The following is a 24,777-nucleotide window of genomic DNA, read 5'->3' as shown; positions in this document are numbered from 1 at the left end:
GAGCAAGACTCCATCTCAAAAAAAAAAAAAAGAAAGAAAGAAAGAAATGGGGCCTTGGCAAAGTGGGGTATATATATCATCTCTTGTCTTGGCTTGCCTGGCAACACAGGCCTGGGGCACTGCCCATACTCCTGCATAATGTATGAGCCCATGGTAGGAACAAAACACCAGCACCAGCGGGTCTGGGCACTGCAGGCCACGGACGTGTCCAGGAGCCTTGCCAAGGCTGACGTCTCTCTGTTGGCAGAATATGCAGAATATGTGTTCCTGGAGCCTTTTCTAGGGCTGAGGTGGGAACTGGCCTCATCTTGGTCCTCAGGATTCCATCAGACAATAAGACAGCCCAAGGCCTGTGACAGCCCAAGGCCTGTTACAAGCGTGAACAGTGGTTCACACTTGTTATCCCAGCACTTCGGGAGGCTGAGGCAGGAGGATCACCTGAGCCCAAGAGTTCAAGAACAGCCCGAGCAATATAGTGAGACCTCGTCTCTACAAAAAATTTAAAAATTAGCTGGGTGTGGTAGCATGCACCTGTAGTCTCACCTATTTGGGAGACTGAGGTGGAAGGATCCCTTGAGCCAGGAGGTCGAAGCTGTTGTGGTGAGCCATGATTATGCCATTGCATTCCAGCCTGGGCTACCGAGTGAGACTCTGTCTCAAAAAAAAAAAAAAACCAAAAAACAGAAGACAGCCTAAGAAGGCAATCTTCTTTAGGATCAATAATGGTGACATTAAAGACAGCTAGATTTCTGTTTTCTGGGCTTGAAATGCCCTCTGAAACGCCAGGGGTAGCCAAGAGGGTGGCTGAGACCATCTCAGTATGGTTGACAGTGGGAGGGAAGATTTGGGATCCAGGGACACAGCCCCTGGCGATTTCCGTGGCTGCCTCATGGTGTAGGAAACCTCGGGGGCAGCAGCTGTGGTGAGGTATGTTGGAGTGGAGAATGTGGACAAAAATAGGTATATGGTGGCATTGTTTTTTGGGGAAAATGCCAGGATTCAGCCATCGTGTAGGAAGTTGGAGGCCTCCATGGAGAGGGGTGCTTGTGTGAGCATGCATGTGTGGGTGTGTGCAAGTGTGTGTGTGTGATCTAAAAAGGTTAGGAATGAAACGGGGAGGGCTGAGTGCCTTGAAAGTCAAGGGAATTAGGACATGTGGAAATCAATGCTTCATTCGTGGATAGTGTTTGGTTTCAATTCATTCAGAGAATCAGTGAGTATCGGCTGAGTGCAGTGGCTCTGGCCTGTAATACCAGCAACTTGGGAGGCCAAGGTGGGAGGATCATTTGAGGCAGGAGTTGGGAGACCAGCCTAGTCAACATAGCGAGACCCCATGTCTACTTTTTTAAAAGAAAAAAAATAGGCCGGGTGCAGTGGCTCACGCCTGTAATCCCAGCACTTTGGGAGGCCAAGGCGGGCGGATCACCTAAGGTCGGGAGTTCGAGCAGCCTGACCAACATGGAGAAACCCCATCTCTACTAAAAATACAAAATTAGCTGGGCATGGTGGCACATGCCTGTAATCCCAGCTACTCCAGAGGCTGAGGCAGGCAGAAGAATTTCTTGAATCCGGGAGGCGGAGGTTGCAGTGAGCCGAGATCGCACCACTGCACTCCAGCCTGGGCGACAAGAGCAAAGCTTCGTCTCAAAAAAAAAAAAAAAAGAAAAGAAAAAAGAAAGAAAGAAAGAAAGAAAGAAAAAGAACCAGTGAATATTCACCAAGGCTCCCAGGGCTAGGCCAAGCACTAGAGCTCAGGATAAGGAGATGACTCAGACCAGGCCCCAGACACTTGCAGTCTAATTGTGGAGCCAGACACGGAAGTGAGGAATTCAAGTATCTTGTGAGAAGTGCTGGAACAATAGTATCTGTATGATGCTCTGGGAATTCACAGCCCAAAGCAGCCACCTCTGCCTGAGGTTGGTAGGGAGGCCTCACAGAGGCGAAACTGAGCATATGCTTGAGGGATGAGGAAGAGGTTTGAGGGGAAGACAGAGGGTGTCCCAAGCAGAGGGATCAGCATCTGCAAAGCTGTGGAAATGTGAGACCCTACACACTGATTCAGGAAGCTTCAGCAAATCCTATTGAAAGAACCAATGGGAAGTCAGGCATGGTGGCTCATGCCTGTAATCTCACCTACCTGGGAGGCTGAGGCTAGAGGATCGCTTGAGCCCAGGAGTTCAAGACCAGCCTGAGCAACAAAGCAAGACCACATCTCTAAAAATTCAGAAAAAAAAGGCTGGGCATGGTGGCTCATGCCAGTAATCCCAGCACTTTGGGAGGCCAAGGCAGGCGGGATTGCCTGAGGTTAGGAGTTCGAGACTAGCCTGGCCAACATGGTGAAACCCTGTCTCTACTAAAAACACAAAAATTAGGTGTGTGTGGTGGCAGTTGCCTGTAATCTCAGCTACTCAGGAGGCTGAGGCAGGAGAATCACTTGAACCCGGGAGGCAGAGGTTGTAGTGAGCCAAGATCGCACCATTGCACTCCAGCCTGGGAGACAAGAGCGAAACTCCATCTCAAAAAATAAAAATAAAAAATAAATCAGAAAAAAAGAACCAAGGGGGTACAAAATTTAATTTGTTTACATATATTTAATACCTGATCTCCCTCCTCTGGTAAAATGTCAGCAACATGAGGGCAGGAAGTTTGCCTTATTCTCTGCTAGATACTACAGCAGTGCCTGTTACCCACTGAATATGTTGTGAATGAATAAAAGGAAGGTAGGCAGGGCACACAGTGGATGGTGTTGACAGTCTGCTAAAGCATTTGGGCTTTCTCCTGGAGTAAGTGGGAAGCCTTTGGAAGTTTTAAAGTGGAAAAGAAGCAAGATTTGATGTGGGTGGCAGGAAATCACTTTGATAGTGATGTGAAGGCTGTCAAAATGGAGTAAAAATGGAGCAGTGGGAGCAGATTGAAAAAAATACTGATAATTCCACACAATTAACAAGTAGCTTTGGTGGGGCATGGTGGCTCACACCTGTAATCCTAGCACTTTGGGAGGCTGAGGATGGAGGATTGCTTGAGGCCAGGAGTCCAAGATGGCCTGGGCAACATAGTGAGACCTCCTCTACAAAAAATGTAAAAAAAAAAAAAAAAAACAAAATTAGCCAGGCACAGTGGCACTCATCTGTGGTCCTAGCTACTTGAGAGGCTGAGGAAGGAGGCTCACTTAAGGCCAGGAGTTTGAGACCAGCCTGGGCAACATAGCACAACACCGTCACTACTTTTTTATTTTTAGTTTTTTTTTTTTTTTTTTTTTTTTTTTTTTTTGAGACGGAGTCTCGCTCTGTCGCCCAGGCTGGAGTGCAGTGGCCGGATCTCAGCTCACTGCAAGCTCCGCCTCCTGGGTTCACGCCATTCTCCTGCCTCAGCCTCCCGAGTAGCTGGGACTACAGGCGCCGGCCACCTCGCCCGGCTAGTTTTTTGTATTTTTTTTAGTAGAGACGGGGTTTCACCGTGTTAGCCAGCATGGTCTCGATCTCCTGACCTCGTGATCCGCCCGTCTCAGCCTCCCAAAGTGCTGGGATTACAGGCTTGAGCCACTGCGCCCGGCCTATTTTTAGTTTTTATTTATATATTTTTTGAGACAAAGTCTCACTCTGTCGCCCAGGCTGGAGTACAGTGGCACGATCTTAGCTCACTGCAGCCTCCGCTTCTTGTGTTCAAGCAATTCTCCTGCCTCAGCCTCCCAAGTAGCAGGGACTACAGACGCCCGCCACCACAACCGGCTAATTTTTGTATTTTTTTACTAGAGACAGGGTTTTGCCATGTTGGCCAGGCGGGTCTCGAACGCCAGACCTCGGGTGATCTGCTTCCAAAGTGCTAGGATTACAGGTGTGAGACACTGTGCCCGGCATTCAAGGCTACTTTTTTTTTTTTTGAGACGGAGACTCGCTTTGTTGCTCAGGCTGGAGTGCAGTGGTAGATCTCGGCTCACTGCAAGCTCAGTCTCCCGGATTCACACCATTCTCCAGCCTCAGCCTCCCAAGTAGCTGGGACTACAGGTGCCCGCCCCCACGCCCGGCTTTTTTTTTTTTTTTTTTTTTGTATTTTTAGTAGAGACGGGGTTTCACCGTGTTAGCCAGATTGGTCTCAATCTCCTGACCTCGTGATCTACCAGCCTTGGCCTCCCAAAGTATTGGAATTACAGGCGTCCGGGCCCAAAGCTACATTTTAAAAAATAAAAATAGGCTGGGTGCGGTGGCTCACGCCCACCCCGCGCCCGGCCCAAAGCTACATTTTAAAAAATAAAAATAGGCTGGGTGCGGTGGCTCACGCCTGTAATCCCACCACTTTGGGAGGCCGAAGCGGGCAGATCACCTGAGGTCAGGAGTCCGAGACCAGCCTGGTCAACATTGCGAAATCCCGTCTTTACTAAAAATACAAAAATTAGCCGGGTGTGGTGGTGCGCGCCTGTAATCCCAGCTACTCGGGAGGCTGAGGCAGGTGAATCGCTTGAACCCGGGAGGCGGAGGTTGCAGTGAGCCGAAATCGCACCACTGCACTGCAGTCTGGGCGACAGAGCGAGACTCGGTCTCAAAAATAAATAAATAAATAAAAATAAAATATAAAAAGTAGCTTTGATTTTTACAATATCCCCGAGCAGCAGGCTTTTCTCCCTTTTGCAGATGCGCAATGGCTTGGCCGGAGATATATCCAAGTCTTCGGTGTAGCCTGGGGGTTCAATCCTCCTGTGGCGCCCCACAACCCGGTGCCTCCTCCAACGTCCAGCATCTGATGAGGATCCGACCTAGGCTGGCGGTGGCGGGATTCGCTCTTCCCCTTGGGTCCCCTCGAAAAAGCCCCTAGGGCCGCAGCGGCGCAAAGCTGGTATCAGCGGAAGCTCAGGCGGGAGGCGGGAGGCGCGAGGCGGGAGGCGCGAGGCGGCAGGCGCGAGGCGGCAGGAGGGAGTTTGGGCCTCGGCGGCCGCCGTAAAAAACGCCGCTCTGGTCACCATGGCAACAGCTGGATGCCGCGAACGGCTTCTGGGCGGAGCCGGTGCCTCGGCCTATTGGACCCAGCTCGGCGCGGAATCCGTGAATTGCCCGCGGCCCGAGGGTGCAGGTGATGGGGGCGGACCGACCGGGGAAGCCCGGGGTGTAGGGACTGAAGAGGGGAGTGGTCTGGGGCGCGCTGGAGCCTGCGAGGAAGGCGCCGCCTCGGATCCCCCGCCTCCCATTCCCTTTCCCGAATTCCACCCTCTGGCCCAGCGATGGCCTCAGTTTCCCCAAACAGGAAAGGGAAGGAGGGTGGGCACCCCGGTCTAACGGTGCCTCTCAGCCCCTGAGACCCAGAACCTTCCTTCTGCAGCTCCCGGATTGACTGGCTCTGCCCTGCCCCATGGACGTAAGTCCGGGCCCCTTCCCCTCTCTGAGCCCCCTCAGCGCCCTGTCCTCACCCCGACTGAGCCTGCCTTCCAGCACGGACTGGGGAGGGGGCTTCTACCCAACAGAGACTACACCCTGCCAGCTCAGGACGAGAACTGTGAGGAAGAGTGCCAGGAATGGACTTCCCACGGGAGAGCACATTTCTGGTATTCCTGGCAAGATGAGGAGGTTGACCAAGTAATCCAGGAGAAAAGGCATTTCCGGCAGAGGAAACAGCCTGGGGGTGAGAGGGAGGCTCCAGCATTTGGGGAATTGCTAGGGCTATCATGTGTTTGGAAGAGAAGGAGGGAGAGAGGTAGGCAGGACTAAACTGGGAATTTTGTCACTGACATAAGTTTTAAGTGCCAGGTGTGGTGGCTGTCGCCTGTAATTCCAGCTACTGAGGAGGCTGAGGTGGGAGGATCGTTTAAGCCCAGGAGCTCGAGGCTGCAGCGAGCCATGATCTTGCCGCTGCATTCCGGCCTGGGTGACAGAGTGAGACACTGTCTCTAAGAAAAATAGCCAGGTGCGGTGGCTCATGCTTGGAATCCCAGCACTTTGGGAGGCCGAGGTGGGTGGATCACCTGAGATTAGGAGTTCAAGACCAGCCTGGCCAACATGGCGAAACCCCCTCTGTACTAAAAATACAAACATTAGCTGGGTGTGGTGGCGCGCGCCTTTTATCCCAGCTACTTGGGAGGCTGAAGTAGGAGAATCCCTTGAACCCGGATGGCAGAGGTTGCATGAGCCGAGATCGCCCCACTGCACTCCAGCTTGGGTGACAGAGTGAGACTCCATCTCAATAATAATAATAAAGTAAATAAATAAAAGAAAAAGTTTTAAGTGAGTTACTGGGAGCCATTGATGGATTGTAAGGGAGGGAGGGATACACAAGGACATCTGGTATGGAAAAGGGGAACAATTGCAGGTTGGATGACAGGGGCCGGTAATGTGAGCTGAGGGATGGGAAAGGAGTGGCAGGGGAGTCAGAGACAAGAGATCTCTTTGGAGAGGCATTCCAGAAGGAAAATCAGTAAGCCCTAGAAGACTCTAGAATGCAGAAGTGCTTGATGGTGCTAAACTGGAAATGATAGGGAAAAAGGCAGGCTCAGGGCACAAGATAATGAGTCAGGGTGTAGTCCCATTGATGCTCTCCCCACCATCTGGTGGCCGTTCCTCTCCCACCCGCCTCCGCGTCCCTCATGGTATTCCCGTGTTCCTGCAACCCCTCTCCACCTCCTTGTCATCCCTTCCCCCTGTGCTCGTCCAGGCCTCCTCTAGTCCATGGAATCCAACCCCGGCTCCTGTCAGCAGCCCTCCCCTGCTGCTCCCCATCCCTGCCATCGTCTTCATCGCTGTGGGCATCTATTTGTTGCTGCTGGGTCTAGTCCTGCTGACTAGGCACTGCCTGCTGGTGAGGGGTCTGGTGGGGGATAAAGGGTGGGCTCTGGGGAAGAGGAATCCCGTTAACCTGTCCCTTCATCTGCAGGCTCTTACCCTGAGACACTTGACATTTAGCCCTTGCATCTATCCGTTTTGTAGTACCAGGGGGTCCCTCCTCTCCTGTCCCCAGCCAAACCTTTTCCTGCCCCCTCGGGAAAGCTGGCTTGGCTGTCACTATCTGCTGCCTGTTCCACATCCTGAACCCTGTGATCTAGGCCCAGGGCTGCTGCGCGGACGGTAGCTCCCCCTGCAGGAAGCAAGGTGCCTCAGGGCCCCCAGACTGCTGCTGGACCTGTGCAGAAGCCTGCGACTTTCCTCTGCCTAGCCGGGCCCACTTCCTGGATGCCTGCTGCCCCCAGCCTACCGGAGCTGTGAGTTCCATTCCTACCCCCTGCCCCGCTAAGCCCTGATCTAGGAATGATCGGTGCATTCATTTTTTTGCTCAACAACATTTATTACTGAGCACCTTCTCAAGGCCAGGCACGGTTCCGGGGTGTGAGTCACGTGGAGACAGGTAAAAACAACCTATCAGATAATGTCTGGTGAAAGTTACTTGAAGAAAATAAAATAGGGTGTCAGCCGGAGAAAGGTGATGTGGGTAACAAAAAACAGCTCACACAGCTCCTTTCCGTTCACCGAATGAACTATGTTCCAGGTATAGGACCTCTTTACTGAACTCATTGTTTTTCCCAACAACCCTGAGAACTGAGAACTGAGTTTCTTTTTTTTTTTACTTTCCTCCTTCCAGAGCTGGGTTTTTTTTTTTTTCTTTCTTTCTTTCTTTTTTTTTTGTTGTTGTTGTTTGAGACAGGGCCTCACTCTCTCACCCAAGCTGGAGTGCTGTAGCGCAATCTTGGCTCACCACAACCTCCACCTCCCAGGCTCAAGCAATTCTCCTGCCTCAGCCTCCTGAGTAGTTGGGATTACAGGTGCACACAACTACCATACAGCTAATTTTTGTATTTTTAGTATAGATGGGTTTCACCATGTTGGTCAGGCTGGTCTCAAACTCCTGACCTCAAATGATCCACCCGCCTTGGCTGCCCAAAGTGCTGGGATTACAGGTGTGAGCCACCATGGCCCAGCCATGGTTTTTTTTTTTTGTTTTTTTTTTTTTGAGTCGGAGTCTAGCTCTGTTGCCCAGGCTGGAGTGCAATGGCGTAATCTCAGCTCACTGCAACTTCCACCTCCTGGGTTCAAGCAGTTCTCCTGCCTCAGCCTCCTGAGTAGCTAAGATTACAGGCGTGTGCCACCACGCCCAGCTAATTTTTGTTATTTTTAGTAGAGATGTGGTTTCACCATGTTGGCCAGGCTGGTCTTGAACTCCTGACCTGGTGATCTGCCCGCCTCAGCCTCCCAAAGCAAAGTGCTAAGATTATAGGCTGAGCCACTGAGCCTGGCCGTTTTTTTTTTTTTTTTCCCCAGAGATAGAGTTTTGGTCTGTCACCCAGGCTAGAGTGCAGTGGCACAATCACAGCTCACTGCAGCCTTGAACTCCTGGAGACCCGGGTATTTTTTAAAACCTATATGTTTTTTCTGATTACAGAAAATACTACTTACAAAGTATACCTATAGAAATACACAGAAAGGGCCGGGCGCGGTGGCTCAAGCCTGTAATCCCAGCACTTTGGGAGGCCGAGACAGGCGGATCACGAGGTCAGGAGATCGAGACCATCCTGGCTAACACGGTGAAACCCCATCTCTACTAAAAAATACAAAAAACTAGCCGGGCGAGGTGGCGGGCGCCTGTAGTCCCAGCTACTCGGGAGGCTGAGCCAGGAGAATGGCGTGAACCCGGGGGTGGAGCTTGCAGTGAGCTGAGATCTGGCCACTGCACTCCAGCCTGGGCAACAGAGCGAGACTCCGTCTCAAAAAATAAATAAATAAATAAGAAATACACAGAAAGTACTAATCACTTTACAAACCCGCTCTCTATCCCAAAGTTGCTGTTTTATATCTATCTCTCATATACTAATATACAGTACTATCACTGCTGTATTTTACTATTATTTGGCAAAAATTGGGTGCTATCACGTAGGTTATTTCATCATACCTGCTACTGTTCCTCTATCCCCCACCTTTTTTGAGATAGGATCTTGCTTTGTCACCCAGGCTGGAGTCCGGTAGTGCAATCATAGCTCACTGCAGCCTCTACCTCCTGGGCTCAAGCAATCCTTCCACCTCAGCCTCAGCCTCCTGAGTAGCTGAGACTACAGGTACATGCCACCACACCCAGTTAATGTTTGTATCTTTCGCAGAGATGGGGTTTCATGATGTTTCCCAGGCTGGTGTTGAACTTCTGGGCTCAAGTGATCCGCCATCCTCAGCCTCCCAAAGTACTGGGATTACAGGTGTAAGCCACCATGCCCATGCCCAGCCTCTACTTGCCCTTTTTTTTTTTTTTTTTGAGACAAGTCTTGCTCTTGTTGCCCAGGCTTGAGTGCAATGGTGCCATCTCGGCTCACTGCAATCTCCGCCTGCTGGGTTCAAGTGATTCTCCTGCCTCAGCCTCCTGAGTAGCTGGGATTACAGCGATGCGCCACCACGCCTGGCTAATTTTGTATTGTTAGTAGAGACGGAGTTTCTCCATGTTGGTCAGGCTGGTCTCCAACTCCTGACCTCAGGTGATCTGCCTGCCTCGGCCTCCTAAAGTGCTGGAATTACAAATGTGAGCCACCGGGCTCAGCCTCTACTTGCCCTTTTTAACCTGACATCACACTTGGCCACCTATCTGTGCCTGTGCGTGCAGACATGCAGGGGTTACTGTCCTCCTCCTGCAGCGGGGAGTAAGCTGGCTTAGGGAAGTTTAGTGGCTTCTCCAGAGTGTTACGCAGGAGAATCTTGCATCACAAATAGCTCCACAGTGTTAGCTGAAGTAGAATCCTCAGGGGAGAAGCCTGGCTTGCAGACAGGCCTGTTTGCATTTGTGGGTTTAAAGATGTTAAATGTAATTGACCACCTTCCTGAGGAATGATTATTTTGGGCTCAGAGATTCAGACAGCAAAGTGCCTGCCCTTGGAGTGGTGACCTTCCTTCCCTAGGACGGAAGAGGAGGATAAAAGCAAATTCATAACCTAGGTACACGATGATTGGTGCTAATCCCTGCCGTGTTTTCAGTTTTGAAGTAAATTGTGGAGCAAGGAGCGCTTTTTCAGACAATCGGCTTCTGGTTTCCTAGGGGCAGTCAGGAGAGGGGTCCCAGGGTTGGAGCTGAGGGGCAGAAGGGCAAAAGGAGGAGACCTTGGGTTCTGAAAACTCCTGTCTTGGCGTGGTGGTACTCGCCTGTAATCCCAGCTACTGGAAAGGCTGAGGCAGGAGAATTGCTTGAACCCGGGAGGTAGAGATTGCAGTGAGCTGAGATCGTGCCACTGCACTCCAGCCTGGGTGACAGAGTGAGACTCCGTCTCAAAAACAAAACAAAACAAAACAACCTCCTGTCTTATAGGAGATACTCCATTATAAAATGATTTCTGGCCCCCTGTCCTGGGGATGCCACCTCCTACTCCTTCTGTCTACTTGAAGTGAATAGCCAGGGACTCATCGCCTCGTTGGGCGAGAGGATGGGTGAGGTGCATTGTAAGGATGGACTGGGCCCTCCCACCTTCCCCAGGAACTTTAAAACCTGGAGACATCAGGGCCTGATCCTCTCCGGTTTCCGCTGGAGCTCGGAAGGGATTTAGCAGGGTGGAGGGCGGGGCAGATTCTTTCTGTCCTTGAGCTGCCTTTCCACAAAGTACATTTAAGTCCCTCCCTCTTCAGTTTCCCTGTAATAACAGCCAGGAAGGTTACAAATGTCTTGCCACGTGGCAGCTGTAGACACTGAGGCTTATGGAGGCTGGAGTGACTTGGAGGTTATATGACTGGACCAGCCGGAACAGAAACCCAGGTTTTTCTTCGTTACTGAGGGAGAAACCTGCCGGCTCGCCTGCTCTGCTTCTGTGGGTTTTTTTCTTTTTGAGACAGAGTCTCGTTCTGTCACCCACACTGCAGCGCAGTGGTGCGATCTCAGCTCACTTCAACCTCCGCCTCCTGGGTTCAAGCGATTCTCCTGTCTCAGCCTCCCGTGTAGCTAGGATTACAGGCGCGTGCCACCACACCTGGCTAATTTTTTGTATTTTTAGTAGAGATGAGTTTTCATCGTGTTAGCCAGGATGGTCTTGATCTCCTGACCTCGTGATCCACCCGCTTTGGCCTCACAAAGTGCTGGGATTACAGGCGTGAGCCACCATGCCTGGCCTGCTCTGCTTCTTTCATGTACATGTTGCAAGGTTCTCATTCATTCGTTCGTTCATTGACTCACTCACCAAAGATTTATGGAGTTACTGTTGACGCACTGTCTAGGGCCCTGGGGACTCAGCAGAAACAAGATAGAGAAGGTCCCCATCCTCGCAGGGCTTCCATTCTGGTGATGGAGAGAGAGAAATAACTAGGCCATTACAACAGAGGGTGAGAAATGGCGTGCTCTGGAGCAGCGGTTGCTTCGCCCTGCATGCGGTCAGAAACAGGTATGGGACTTAAAAGCCAGGCATCTAGGCCCCACACTCAGGTCTGGGCTGGGGCTAGAGTTTGTGAATCTTCTACGAGTTCTCACATGATTCTGATGCACATCAGCTTAAGAACCACTGCTGAGGGAAGAAGCTATGATAAGAATAGCTCTCATTCTTTTTCTTTCTTTTTTTTTTTTTTTTCCAGACAGGGTCTCGCTCTGTCACCCAGGCTGGAGTGCAGTGCTCCCTCTGTTGCCCAGGCTGGAATGCAGTGGTGCGATCTTGGCTCACTGCAACCTTTGCCTCCCAGGTTCAAGTGATTCTCCTGACTCAGCCTCCCAAGTAGCTGAGATTACAGGCACCTGCCACCATGCCCGGCTAAATTTTGTATTTTTAGTAGAGACAGGGTTTCACCATGTTGGCCAGGTTGGTCTTGAACTCCTGACCTCAGGCGATCCCCCTGCCTTGGCCTTACAAAGTGCTGGGATTACGGGTGTGAGCCGCCGCGCCCGGCCAAGAACAGCTCTGTTTCGTCCAGCACTCACTACTTATCAGGCATCATGCTTAGTTCTTTCCACCAATTCCCCAAAATGACCTTATGAAGTAGGTGTTATATTTGTTCATTTTATTTTATTTTATTCTTTTTTTTTTTTTTTTTTTTTTTTTGAGAGAGTCTCGCTCTGTCGCCCAGGCTAGAGTGCAGTGGAGAGATCTCGGCTCACTGCAAGCTCTGCCTCCCGGGTTCACGCCATTCTCCTGCCTCAGCCTCCCCAGTAGCTGGGACTACAGGTGCCCGCCACCACGCCCAACAAATTTTTTGTATTTTTAGTAGAGACAGGGTTTCACCGTGTTAGCCAGGATGCTCTCGATCTGATATTGTGATCTGCCTGCCTCAGCCTCCCAAAGTGCTGGAATTACAGGTGTGAGCCACTGCACCCAGCCTATTTTATTCTTTTGAGATGGAGTCTCACTCTGTTGCCCAGGCTGGAGTGCAGTAAAACAATCTCGGCTCACTGCAATCTCCACCTCCCAGGTTTAAGCAAGTCTCCCACCTCAGCCTCCTGAGTAGCTGGGACCACAGGCATGTGCTACCATGCCCAGCTAATTTTTGTTTGTTTGTTTGTTTTTTAGACAGTATCGTTCTGTCACCAGGCTGCAGTGCAGTGACATGATCTCTGCTCACTGCAACCTCCGCCTCCTGGGTTCAAGCAATTCTCTTGCCTTAGCTTCCTGAGTAGCTGGGATTACAGGTGTCCGCCACCACACCCGGCTAATTTTTTGTATTTTTAGTAGAGACGAGGTTTTGCCATGTTGCCCAGGCTGGTTTCGAACCCCTGAGCTCAGGCAATCCACCTGCCTCGGCCTCCCAAAGTGCTGGGATTCCAGGCGTGAGCCACTGCACCCGGAAATTTTTGTATTTTTTTTTTGGGACGGAGTCTCGCTCTGTCACCCAGGCTGGAGTGCAGTGGCGGGATCTCGGCTCACTGCAAGCTCTGCCTCCCGGGTTCACGCCATTCTCCTGCCTCAGCCTGCTGAGTAGCTGGGACTATAGGCGCCCGCCACTGCGCCCGGCTAATTTTTTGTATTTTTAGTAGAGACGGGTTTCACCGTGGTCTCGATCTCCTGACCTTGTGATCCGCCTGCCTCGGCCTCCCAAAGAATTTTTGTATTTTTAATAGAGATGAGGTTTCACCATGTTGGCCAGGCTAGTCTTGAACTCCTGATCTCAGGTGGTCCGCCTACCTTGACCTCCCAAAGTGCTGGGATTACAGGTGTGAACCACTGCACCCAGCCTTAGGTGTTATATTTGTTGCAGAAATGAGGAAACTGAGGGCTGAAAACATGAATTAGCCAAGCTGAGGTTCAAACCCAGGTCTTACTGACTCTAGGGCCTGAGCTTTAACCATCTCTACGATGATGGCTGTCAGTGTCAACAGGAAAAATTCGAGTGAAAAACTCTCCTGAGAGCCGAGAGAGACACAAGGGTTAACAGTCTTGCAGAGTCCTTGTTTAATGTACTTAAACAGCAGATTCCTTCCAGAAGCCACATGGCTGCTTGTAACAGTTGAGAAATCCATTAGCCAGTTATTAATGACAAGATCTAAACCCTTCCAAGGGAGAGAGCCAAGAAATGCTTTTAATACCCTCTTTTCTGAGGTAATGGCAGCAGAGCCTCTCTCAGCCACGGGTTCTGTGCACGGAATGATGGTGTGGTCCTTCAAAAACCCGCAGAAGCGATTTCATCCCCACACTGGGACTCCCTAGAGACACCCTAAATCACACCCTCATCAAACACAGGAAAATCATTTCTCTCTCCCTTCCACCATGACAGTTCTAGCCTCCCACCAGGAGGCAGTTCTGTTGACAGTAACACAGCCCAATTCAGACCCCTGTCCCTGCAGGTGGCAGGTCCCCTCCCCTCACTGCAGCCCCTAGTGATATCTGATCTCACCAGCCATCTGACACTGCACCCCGAAACCTCAGCTACTGGAAAGGTCATTCCCCTATTCCTGGCTTGGCCAAGTTTCTGATTGAACTGTACAACTGTGACTGTCACTACCTCTGCCTCTGGCCTCAAGGAGCCAGTCTTCTGTCACACAGCCATCCTGGGCCACTTCAGCCATTTGGCCTGACTCCAGCCCATGCCTAAGGCAGCTGCAGGTCATCCCTGTCCCAGGGGAGGACAGCAGTGCACTGGATAGACCAGTTCTCCCTTCTTGCCTCTAAGTACATGCTGTTCCTATTCTCTAAGAGACAGACCTTGTTTCCTTCAGCAGCTGAGAAGCCCTCTTCTTTCTTCTTTGCCTAAAGAAGACAAATGATATGCTTAGATTCATCCATTCATTCAGCATTCATTTATATCTCAGACGCCTGCTGAGCATGAGTCCTGTGCTAGCTCAGTGGAGAATATGGGATGAGCTGCCCCCGCCCTGGCAGACCCAGAGAGAGGCTGATGCTCCTAGTGCTGGGAGGCAGAGGGCTCAAAGGGGATTGCAGGCAGGACTGTACATCCCAGCTCCATTCTCATCACTTAACTCTCTGTCTATGCCTCTATTTCCTTTTTTTTTTCTTCTGAGACCAAGTATCGCTCTGTCGCCCAATTGCTTGGGTTCAAGCAATTCTCCTGTCTCGCTCTCCCGAGTAGCTGGGACTACAGGCGCAGGCCACCACACCCGGCTGATTCTTTTTTATTTTTAGTAGAGACGGGGTTTCACCATGTTAGCCAGGATGGTCTCGATCTACTGACCTCGTGATCCACCCACCTCAGCCTCCCAAAGTGCTGGGATTACAGGAGTGAGCCACCACGCCCAGCTTCTTCTTTTTTTTTTTTTTTTTTTTTTTTTTTGAGGCAGAGTCTTGTTCTGTTGCCCAGGCTGGAGTGCAGTGGGTCGATCTCAGCTCACTGCAGCCTCTGCCTCCCAAGCTCAAGCGATTCTCCTGCTTCAGGCTTCTGAGTAGCTGGGATTACAAGTGCACGCTACCACGCCCAGCTAATTTTTGTGTTTTTAGTTGAGAAGAGGTTTCGCCATGTTAGCCCAGCTGGTCTTGAATTCCTGACCTCAAGTGATCCGCCCACCTTGGCCTCCCAAGTTGTTGGGATTACAGGCATGAGCCACCTTGTCCAGCCATCAATTTTCTTTTTTGTAAAGAAGCCCATTACTCAGGATTCTGATAATTAAAAGATATAAGGCTGGGCGCAGTGGCTCACACCTGTAATCCCAGCACTTTGGGAGGCCAAGGTGGGTGGATCACCTGAGGTCAGGAATTCAAGACCAGCCTGACTAACATGGTGAAACCCCGTCTCTACTAAAAATACAAAAATTAGCCGGGTGTACTGGTGGGCACCTGTAATTCCAGCTACTCAGGAGGCTGAGACAGGAGAATCACTTGAACCCGGGAGGCAGAGGTTGCAGTGAGCCGAGATCCTGCCATTGCACTCCAGCGTGGGTGACAGAGCAAGACTCTGTCTCAAAAAAAAAAAAAAAAAAAACAGATCTAATTCTTTTGAAAACATTAAAATTGGTTGGGTGCAGTGGCACATGCCTGTAATCCCAGCACGTTGGAAGACCAAGGTGGGTTTAGCCTAGGAGTTTGAAACTAGCCTGGGCAACATGATGAAACCCTGTCTCTACAAAAAAATACAAAAAATGGGCCAAGCATGGTGGTTCATGCCTGTAATCCCAGCACTTTGGGAGGCCGAGGCGGGCAGATCACCTGAGGTCAGGAGTTCAAGACTAGCCTGGTCAACATGGCGAAACCCTGTCTCTACTAAAAATACAAAATTAGCCAGCTGTGGTGGCGCATGCCTGTAATCCCACCTACTTGAGAGACTGAGGCAGGAGAACCACTTGAACCTGGAGGTGGAGGTTGCAGTGAGCCAAGATCGCGCCATTGAGCTCCAGCCTGGGCAACAGGAGCAAAACTCCATTTCGATATATATATATATGGCAGGGCACAGTTGCTCACTCCTGTAATCCCAACACTTTGGGAGGCCAAGGCAGGTGGATCACCTGAGGTCAGGAGTTCGAGACCAGCCTGACTAACATGGTGAAACCCCCATCTCTACTACAAATACAAAAATTAGCTGGGTGTGGTGGCTCACACCTGTAGTTCCAGCTACTTGGGAGGCTGAGGCAGAAGAATTGCTTGAACCCAGGAGGCGGAGGTTGCAGTGAGCTAAGATCGCATCATTGCACTCCACCCTGGGCGACAGAGTGAGACCCTGTCTCAAAAAAAAAAAAAAAAAAGAAAAAGAAAAGAAAAATATGTAAATTGCCATTTTCAAAGATACCTAGAAAGATTTTTTAAATCATTCACGAATGCGGTCTGTTCCTTGCAGAGAGCAGATGCACAAAAATAGTGAGAATGAGACCCTATAGTTTGGTCTCATGCTGAAGAAGTCCATAAAGCCCACAAGTCATTTTCATGATGGACAGAAAAATGTATGTGCTTTCTCTGTCTACTGCCTCAACTGCACAGACCCCGGGACTGTAGCAGAGCCATCTTTTGAGCTTAACACTGGGAGGCCCAAATTCTAGCATGGGACCCAGGGCCAGTTGCTCTCTGGTCCTCAGTCTTCTCACCCATAAAATAGGAAGGAGAGAACCCCGAATCGTTGCTTCTAGCTCCTGAACTCAGTTGTTCAGAACAAGGACTCATTGCTGATTTTTCAACAGCACAGAGAATTGCTCTTGTTTCTGGGAATGATGGACAGTACCCTCTGTTCCACTGGGCAAGCGGAACTTCCCAGGCCTCTTTGTTCCCTTCTCCCCTTAGAGAGCAACAGGCTTGGCCCCATCCCACCTACCTCACCCCTCTCTCTCCTCCCTCAGGACTGGGCACCTCGCTGCCCCCGCTGCTGCCCACTCTGCGACTGTGCCTGTACGTGCCAGCTCCCTGACTGCCAGAGCCTCAACTGTCTCTGCTTCGAAATCAAGCTCCGATGAGAACCCAGGGCCCCTGCCCTCTGGAGAGTGGCCAGCCCCCAGGGCCCATGGGCCCTCCTCCCTGAAGAGCCTTTCTCCAGGCCACTGCAACCACAAATGGCCTGCCCAGCACCCAGGCCTGGGAACTGGAAGTGGCAGTGCGGGGCCTGGCTCCCTGCAGGGCGGGACTCTTGGCCGACTGGACGGCAGCTCCTCTGGAGGGCCAGAAGAGAGAGGGGCTACTGCTGGGGCAGGTGTCCTGGCTCCCTTTCCCCTCCCCACGTCAACGATTCTATTTGAAGGTGGGCAGGGGGGTGGCGCTGCTCACCACACACAAGTGTTATAGGAGGAGCCTGGCCCTTGAGTACCGGGTACACAAGGGTGCCCGACCACACTCCGTCCACGGACTCTCGGTTATTTTAGGAGGTGAGTGTAGTGCCAGTATCTGCTCTCCTTCCTAAAAAAAACCAGGGCTCCAGAGAATCAGAACAGCCACCATCACGGCAGGGAGTCTGGGGAGGAGAGAGATTAGAGGAGTCTGGGAGGGTGGCAGGGAGGCCACGTGATCTGAGTCCCCTCATCCCTTTCCCTCCCACAGGTCCCTGGCCAAAGATTTATTTCTCTTGACAATCAAGGGCCTCCGTCTGGATTTCCAAAGAAGAAATTTCCTCTGAAGCACCGGTGAGTGGGCAAGGGCTCCCTCCCCGTCAACAGGGCCGACCCAAGGCTTCCTCCCCCTTACTCCATGCCGGGCCCCAGGCTGGTGTGAATGTCAGGGGCTTCAGGTTTCCCTAAATATAGGTCCCTGCCAGAGGATCCGTGGCGGGAAAAGGGCAGGGGTCATCGGAGAAGGTCGGGGACACGTGTGGGGCGGGCAGGAGCCGCCTTATAACCCAGCCCGGGCACCCCTGGCTCACTCGCTGCTGACCAGGCTCTGCCGGCTCCTTCAGCCTTGCCGCAGGTGGGCCCCTTGCAGGACCGGGCCGGAGTGGGGATGGGGTTGGGCCGACAGGGTCCAGATGGGTCCGGGTGAGGAGGGGAGACTTGGACGGTAGGAGCAGGGGGCTAAGCATCTGGGAGACAGATCAGTTCGGGGACGGATTTTATTTTGGAGATGGAAGTCAGGCGCAAGGAGGGCGTTTGGCAGGAACTGTGGCCCCGCATGCCCGAGGCCGAGCAGCGGCCGGTCCATAGCCGCGCATTCTGGTTTTCGGTGGCGCAGAAGACTACCAGCCTGGCTGCGGCGGCCCAGGCAAAGAGCGCGCACGCATGCGCGACCCAGCCCGGCCCGCCCGCCGGGAGCTCGCACCGGGAGGCCTCGCCTCCGCGCTGCGCCAGCTCTGCTGCCCTCTCGCGCTGCCTGCGCGTCCTCTCGCTGCCCTTTCCTCCGCCTCTGTTACGCCTGGGCCAGTGACTGGGGATCGGCTCCGCGCGGATCCAGCCCGCGGGCGAGGCAGGCTGAGGCACGACTGCGCGATGTGGCCCCGATGGTGACACGCGCCGCAGCCGCGAAGCCCGAAGCTGGGGCGGTCCCGGGCCGCGGGCCCGGCCTGGGCGACGAAACTCAGCCTCCTTCGTTTCCGACTCTTCTATCCGCATCCCCCACTTCCCGGTCTCCCCCTTCTCCAGTGCCAACATTCTAGCTGAGTCACGGCGCCCCAGAGCGCACCAGGCTGGGGGGAAAGGAGCGGAGGGGCGGGAGCTTGCGACCCGCGGGATGTGGCCCGAGTCACGTCCGAGGGGGGTGGGGAGGGATCGTGTTCTCGGCGCCCGCCCCTTCCTAGCGCGGCCTCTGGGCTGCTCCTCTCAGGGGCGGTCCGTAGCCCAGTCTATCGCCTGCAATTGGACGCCGCCCGCTCCTCGTAAAGGAAAATGCTCGGCGGAGGGCGGAGTGGTGCCTTTAAAAGGCCAGGCGCTGCCTTCCTCTTTCCCGCCCCTTGCGCCGCCCCCTCCGAGGCTGAATCGGCTGCGTTCCTCTCGGAACGCGCCGCAGAAGGGGTCCTGGTGACGAGTGCCGCGTTCGCTCACTGAGTCCACTCGCCAGCCCGTCGCCCTCTGCCGCCGCACCCTGCACACCCGCCCCTCTTCTGTGCCAGGTGAGCGCCCCTCTTCACGTGCAGGGACCAGGGACCTTGGAGAGGGATCTTGGGGGCAGTGGCGGGTTGGGCGTCCTCGTGGAGCACCCCACCCCATGCCAGCGTCTCCCTACTAGCAGCCACACACAGGCTCTCCGGCTCCTCCAGCCTGAGGTCCCATAACTGCGCAATGCAGCGGCAGCGCGTGCTGAGTCATGGCGGGGGAGGAAGCCGGATGAGATGAAGGACCATTCCCCTCCCCTTTTCTTGCAGGGACCCCTGTGGCAAAGGATTAGGGCCCCTTAGCCCTGGCGGGGATCCTAAGAGCCACTGAGGGGTGGGGGTCGGCCCGTGTACAGCCCCAGGGTTCTCGCAAGCGGGAGGTTGGTTTCTGCCCTGGGAAACGGGCCGCCCCTCGTGAGGAGGGGAAACCCCTTGGCGGTGCTTGATGCCCCATTAACGCTTTCCCTGTCTCTCCTTATCGGGCGACCTTGATTCTGAGCCCGGAACAGCTGCAGCCGTGCGAAGCGACAGGAGCATTTTTCAGGGGAAGGCGCTTGCCCCGTAGGAACAGTGACGACGGCAAAGCTTACCGCTTTCCTTGCCTCGGGCTAGGGCTTGCTCCACCGCCCTTTCCTGGGCTTCTCGTTGCTCTCTTATCTTTTTCCTAATACCCCTTTCCTACCACCCACCCCCTCCCTTGTGGGGAAAAGCCTGACCTTGGGATGTCCTTGAAGACTTGGAGCCCGAGCCAGTCCTGGGATCTTGGGTGGATTGGAAGGAACACCCCAGTGGCAGTCAGAAGAGCTGGGTTCTAATCTCAGATCTGGCTCCGGGGTTGCTGTGTGGCTTGAAGCACAGACTTTACCCTTATCTGGGCCCTTTCCCACGAGGGTGTTGGGCCCTCTGCTCGATTCAATCTTTACATTCTAAAATACTCCGGTTCGGTTTTGTTTTCAGGCAAGGTGACCCCATGGCAAGGCGCAAGCCAGAAGGGTCCAGCTTCAACATGACCCACCTGTCTATGGCTATGGCCTTTTCCTTTCCCCCAGTTGCCAGTGCGCAACTCCACCCTCAGCTGGGCAACACCCAGCACCAGACAGAGTTAGGAAAGGTACAGGGGCAGGCCTAGTATAGGGAAGTTGGGCCTACGGGAGAGCTGGGGACCAGAAGCGCCCCAGGGCCTGCTGGGTGTGGGGCAGGGGAGGTAGGGAACGTTTCCCTGACCTCCAGGCGAGGAGCCCTGCTCATTGGGAGATGATGGGAAACCCCAGCTAACTAGTCCTTCCCCTGCTTCCTGTACCCAGGAACTTGCTACCACCAGCACCATGCCCTACCAATATCCAGCGCTGACCCCGGAGCAGAAGAAGGAGCTGTCTGACATCGCTCACCGCATCGTGGCACCCGGCAAGGGCATCCTGGCTGCAGATGAGTCCACTGGTGCGGGCAGGAGACAGAATGGGTGGAGGGTGCAGGGTTAGGAGTGGCAGGCTGGTCCCCTAATTCCCATGTGACACTCCCAGGGAGCATTGCCAAGAGGCTGCAGTCCATTGGCACCGAGAACACCGAGGAGAACCGGCGCTTCTACCGCCAGCTGCTGCTGACAGCTGATGACCGCGTGAACCCCTGCATTGGGGGTGTCATCCTCTTCCACGAGACACTCTACCAGAAGGCGGATGATGGTCGTCCCTTCCCCCAAGTTATAAAATCCAAGGGCGGTGTTGTGGGCATCAAGGTGAGGGGCAGGGCCTCAGGATGTGAGGTTTGAGATGGAAATGGAGGAAGGAAATCCAGGTTAGTGAGGCAGGGAATGAATACTGGATTGGAGGCCTAGAGACTTGCATGGAGCCTGCTTCAGGCTTAGGGCATTTACTCGACATTTTTAATCCTCACAATTCTTTTTTTTTTTTTTTGAGACGGAGTCTCGCTCTGCCACCCAGGCTGGAGTGCAGTGGCCGGATCTCAGCTCACTGCAAGCTCCGCCTCCCGGGTTCACGCCATTCTCCTGCCTCAGCCTCCCGAGTAGCTGGGACTACAGGCGCCCGCCACCTCGCCCGGCTAGTTTTTTGTATTTTTTTTTTTTTTTAGTAGAGACAGGGTTTCACCGTGTCAGCCAGGATGGTCTCGATCTCCTGACCTCGTGATCCGCCCGTCTCGGCCTCCCAAAGTGCTGGGATTACAGGCTTGAGCCACCGCGCCCGGCCTAATCCTCACAATTCTAAGAGAACAGTATTATTCCCCCTTTACAGATGAAAATCTCAGAAGCTCAGGGAAGTGAAGTGTTTTGCTCAGAGTAAGTGGCAGAGCCCCAGTCTCCTGACACCCAATTCACTCAACATATCTGTTGTCAAATATCCCAGTGTATCCTGTCTCAGAGGATTGTTACTAAGTGAACTAAGTGAAAATATTTTAATTTAATTGTAACTAAGTATTTTAGCAACTAAATATTAAGTAGTTTTTTTTTTTTTTGAGACAGAGCCTGGCTCTGTTGCCCAGGCTGGAGTGCAGTGGTGCGATCTCAGCTCACTGCGAGCTCCACCTCCCGGGTTCACACCATTCTTCTGCCTCAGCCTCCCAAGTAGCTGGGACTACAGGCGCCCGCCACAACACCCAGCTAATTTTTTTTTTTTGTATTTTTAGTAGAGACAGGGTTTCACCATGTTAGCTAGGATGGTCTCAATCTCCTGATCTCGTGATCCGCTTTTCTTGGCCTCTCAAAGTGTTGGGATTACAGGCGTGAGCCACTGCGCCTGGCTTAAGTAACTAAATAATTGTAACTAAGTGAAAATATTTGCCAGCCTTGAGATGCAATTTAAGAGATTAAGTAAATTTGGGGGAAGACTGGGGCTAAAGAAGAGGAAAGAGGTTCACGCCCAGCTACTTAGGCTGAGGCAGGAGGATCACTTGAGCCCAGGAAGTGGAGGCTTCAGTGAGCTGAGATCCCACCACTGTACTCCAGCCGGGGCAACAGTGGGAAGGGTACTAGAGGTCATTTCCTGTGTATTAATGCTGTTACCTCGACCCCAACAGGTAGACAAGGGCGTGGTTCCCCTGGCAGGGACAAATGGCGAGACTACCACCCAAGGTGAGAACTGTTTGATTCTCTGCCCTACGAACCCAACCAGAGTAGGTTTGGGTGCTGAGAGGAGTGGAAACCACATGCCCCTCCCCACTGTGCTCTGACCCCTCCGTCTTCTTTTAGGGTTGGATGGGCTGTCTGAGCGCTGTGCCCAGTACAAGAAGGATGGAGCTGACTTTGCCAAGTGGCGTTGTGTGCTGAAAATTGGGGAACACACCCCCTCAGCCCTCGCCATCATGGAAAATGCCAATGTCCTGGCCCGTTATGCCAGCATCTGCCAGCAGGTGGGCCTGCAGGTCCCCAATAGGCCACCTCCCACCTCATTTGGTTCCAGTGTCGTTAACTTGCCAGTCACCCGCCATGATGCCTATCTCCCCCAAAGCAAGCATCAGCTTTGGCCGGTGGAGAGCACTCAAGGGCTGTTCGAGGCAGAGGGGCTAAGGAGGGATTGTGGGTGGATCTGAGGAGGCGCCTGTCTCCTGTCATCTGCTGAGGGCTTTGAAGCCTGAGTCCCTGGCATCATCAAGATATGGTCTTAACCAGTGGCTATGGAGAGCGGTAGGTGGGACTCCAGGTTAGGAGGCCTCAGTGACCCTGTCCCTCACCCTGCAGAATGGCATTGTGCCCATCGTGGAGCCTGAGATCCTCCCTGATGGGGACCATGACTTGAAGCGCTGCCAGTATGTGACCGAGAAGGTAAGTGACTGCCTGCCTGACCAATGCAAGGTGACTGGGCGGGGACCCTGGGGCTAACCCCTATCCTCCCCTCCACCCCACTACCCCACCATGCCCCTGCTCTGCTCCAGGTGCTGGCTGCTGTCTACAAGGCTCTGAGCGACCACCACATCTACCTGGAAGGCACCTTGCTGAAGCCCAATATGGTCACCCCAGGCCACGCTTGCACCCAGAAGTTTTCTCATGAGGAGATTGCCATGGCGACCGTCACAGCGCTGCGCCGCACAGTCCCCCCGGCTGTCACTGGTGAGGCCCACACTGTCATCTTGATCTCTAGGCAGTAGATGAGCTCTACCCACAACCCTATGCCCATTTGGACGGATTTCCATGGCAGCTTCCACCAGCTCCTGCAGCTTCCTGGGTCTCTGACCACAGCCTCTCGTCCCTGCTCTACAGGGATCACCTTCCTGTCTGGAGGCCAGAGTGAGGAGGAGGCATCCATCAACCTCAATGCCATTAACAAGTGCCCCCTGCTGAAGCCCTGGGCCCTGACCTTCTCTTATGGCCGAGCCCTGCAGGCCTCTGCCCTGAAGGCCTGGGGTGGGAAGAAGGAGAACCTGAAGGCTGCACAGGAGGAGTACGTCAAGCGAGCCCTGGTAAGGATAGGCAGGAGGTGGGCAGGGTCCCTGGGTGGACGGGACTTAGAAGAACCCTTCTCACTCCACCCCTCTCCCCGCTTAGGCCAACAGCCTTGCCTGTCAAGGAAAGTACACCCCGAGCGGTCATGCCGGAGCTGCTGCTAGCGAGTCCCTCTTCGTCTCTAACCACGCCTATTAAGCGGAGGTGTTCCCAGGCTGCCCCCAACACTCCAGGCCCCGCCCCCTCCCACTCTTGAAGAGGGGGCCTCCTCCTCGGGGCTCCAGACTGGCTTGCCCGCACTCTTGCCTCCCTCGTGACAGTGGTGTATGGTGTCGTCTGTGAATGCTAAGTCCATCACCCTTTCCAGCACACTGCCAAATAAACAGCTATTTAAGGGGGAGTCGGCCATCCGTGTGTTTTGTCTAATGCAGGGGAGGGCCTGGGGAGGCAACAGAGCCCAGAAGAAGAAAGAGCCCCTGTTCTCTGTTCTTCCTTTCCGGGCAGTAAAGGGGTGAAAGGGGAAAGGACTTTCCTGCTCTGTTTTATACTTGGCCAGGGCTTTGAGAGAGGCTGAGAGCTTGTGACATTTTCTTCCAGCCACTACAGGCTCTGCCCCTTCACCTAACAGCATCAGATAGGGCTCACAGCTAGGGAGTATGGTTGTAACCGCTCATGTCTTAGGAGGCTGCAGCCTCAGCCTCACTTTTAGGCCCAGAACTCAAGGGGGGCAGAAGACCCCTGTGACAGAAACCCACTAATTAGCTCACTTTTCCTGAGTGACATGAGCTAGGCAACATAATGGGTGTTCTATGAGTAGATGCTGTTATTTTCAACTTACACCTAAGGCTCTTTTGCCCAAGATTGAACTGTTTCTTGGTGGAAAGGATGCTCATGCATATCTCTTGGTGTTTTTTTTGTTTTTTTTTTTTTGAGACAGTCTCACTCTGTCACCCAGACTGGAATGCAGTGGCACGATCTTGGCTCACTGCAACGTCTGCCTCCCAGGCTCAAGCAGTTGTCCTGCCTCAGCCTCCTGAGTAGCTGGGATTACAGGCACATGCCACTGTACCTGGCTAATCTTTGTATTTTTTAGTAGAGGCGGGGTTTCACCATGTTGGCCAGACTAGTCTCTAACTCCTGACATCACATGATTCTCCACCTCAGCCTCCCAAAGTGCTGGGACTATAGGTGCCCGCCACCACACCCGGCTAATTTTTTTGTAGTTTCAGTAGAGACGGGGTTTCACGTTGTTAGCCAGGATGGTCTCGATCTTCTGACCTTGTGATCCGCCCACCTCGGCCTCCCAAAATGCTGGGATTACAGGTGTGAGCCACTGCACCCGGCCATCTTTTTTCTTTTTGAGACAGAGTTTCGCTCTTGTCGCCCAGGCTGGAGTGCAATGACACGGTCGATGCTCACTGCAACCTCCCCCTCCCGGGTTCAAGTGATTCTCCTGCCTCGGCCTACATAGTAGCTGGGATTACAGGCGCACGCCACCATGCCCAGCTAATTTTTGTGTTTTTAGTAGAGACGAGGTTTCGCCATGTTGGTCAGGCTGGTCTTGAACTCCTGACCTCAGGTAATCCG

At 53.1% G+C, this 24,777-nt stretch overlaps 2 protein-coding genes across 11 annotated transcripts; both read left to right on the top strand.

Moving 5' to 3' along the window:
* The first annotated feature begins 4,949 nt into the window (after nt 1-4,949).
* Nucleotides 4,950-17,386, top strand: LOC107128329 (uncharacterized). 6 transcript variants are annotated; one of them, XM_045381891.2, is made up of 6 exons: nt 5,037-5,064; nt 5,311-5,346; nt 6,637-6,780; nt 7,025-7,180; nt 16,630-17,024; nt 17,321-17,386. In XM_045381891.2, exons 2-5 carry the CDS (start codon nt 5,341-5,343, stop codon nt 16,741-16,743), a joined length of 420 nt encoding a protein of 139 aa, XP_045237826.1. In that variant the 5' UTR covers nt 5,037-5,064; nt 5,311-5,340; the 3' UTR covers nt 16,744-17,024; nt 17,321-17,386. The 6 variants fall into 6 exon arrangements, with proteins under 6 accessions (XP_065393658.1, XP_045237826.1, XP_073883019.1 ...); XM_074026918.1 differs by having other exon boundaries at nt 16,630-17,148; XM_074026919.1 differs by lacking the exon at nt 6,637-6,780 and having other exon boundaries at nt 16,630-17,148.
* ALDOA (aldolase, fructose-bisphosphate A) lies at nt 17,085-23,590 on the top strand. 5 transcript variants are annotated; one of them, XM_065537582.1, is made up of 10 exons: nt 17,085-17,148; nt 17,321-17,403; nt 20,105-20,237; nt 20,321-20,532; nt 21,828-21,882; nt 22,000-22,160; nt 22,489-22,572; nt 22,683-22,857; nt 23,008-23,207; nt 23,293-23,590. In XM_065537582.1, exons 3-10 carry the CDS (start codon nt 20,126-20,128, stop codon nt 23,386-23,388), a joined length of 1,095 nt encoding a protein of 364 aa, XP_065393654.1. In that variant the 5' UTR covers nt 17,085-17,148; nt 17,321-17,403; nt 20,105-20,125; the 3' UTR covers nt 23,389-23,590. The 5 variants fall into 5 exon arrangements, with proteins under 5 accessions (XP_065393654.1, XP_015297724.2, XP_045237823.1 ...); XM_015442238.3 differs by lacking the exon at nt 17,085-17,148 and adding an exon at nt 19,758-19,911 and having other exon boundaries at nt 17,327-17,403; XM_045381888.2 differs by lacking the exons at nt 17,085-17,148; nt 17,321-17,403 and adding an exon at nt 17,638-17,683.
* Nucleotides 23,591-24,777: the final 1,187 nt, after the last annotated feature.

This window comes from Macaca fascicularis, chromosome 20 (genome assembly GCF_037993035.2).
Source record: "Macaca fascicularis isolate 582-1 chromosome 20, T2T-MFA8v1.1".
Lineage (NCBI taxonomy): Eukaryota > Metazoa > Chordata > Mammalia > Primates > Cercopithecidae > Macaca > Macaca fascicularis.
The sequence above is the reverse complement of the archived record's forward strand: the minus strand, read 5'-3'. Positions and strand labels throughout refer to the sequence as shown.

What these genes read in the sequence shown, in the direction of transcription:
- ALDOA (XM_015442238.3), top strand. Translation starts at nt 19,771, where the DNA reads ATGGCAAGGCGCAAGCCAGAAGGGTCCAGCTTCAACATGACCCACCTG. An exon ending in GGCTGCAGATGAGTCCACTG is followed by an intron (nt 20,238 to 20,320) that starts GTGCGGGCAGGA and finishes TGACACTCCCAG; the next exon opens with GGAGCATTGCCAAGAGGCTG. An exon ending in AGTACGTCAAGCGAGCCCTG is followed by an intron (nt 23,208 to 23,292) that starts GTAAGGATAGGC and finishes CTCCCCGCTTAG; the next exon opens with GCCAACAGCCTTGCCTGTCA.
- LOC107128329 (XM_065537585.2), top strand. Translation starts at nt 5,504, where the DNA reads ATGGACTTCCCACGGGAGAGCACATTTCTG. An exon ending in CACGGGAGAGCACATTTCTG is followed by an intron (nt 5,534 to 6,636) that starts GTATTCCTGGCA and finishes GTGCTCGTCCAG; the next exon opens with GCCTCCTCTAGTCCATGGAA. An exon ending in GCCCCCAGCCTACCGGAGCT is followed by an intron (nt 7,181 to 16,629) that starts GTGAGTTCCATT and finishes CTCCTCCCTCAG; the next exon opens with GACTGGGCACCTCGCTGCCC.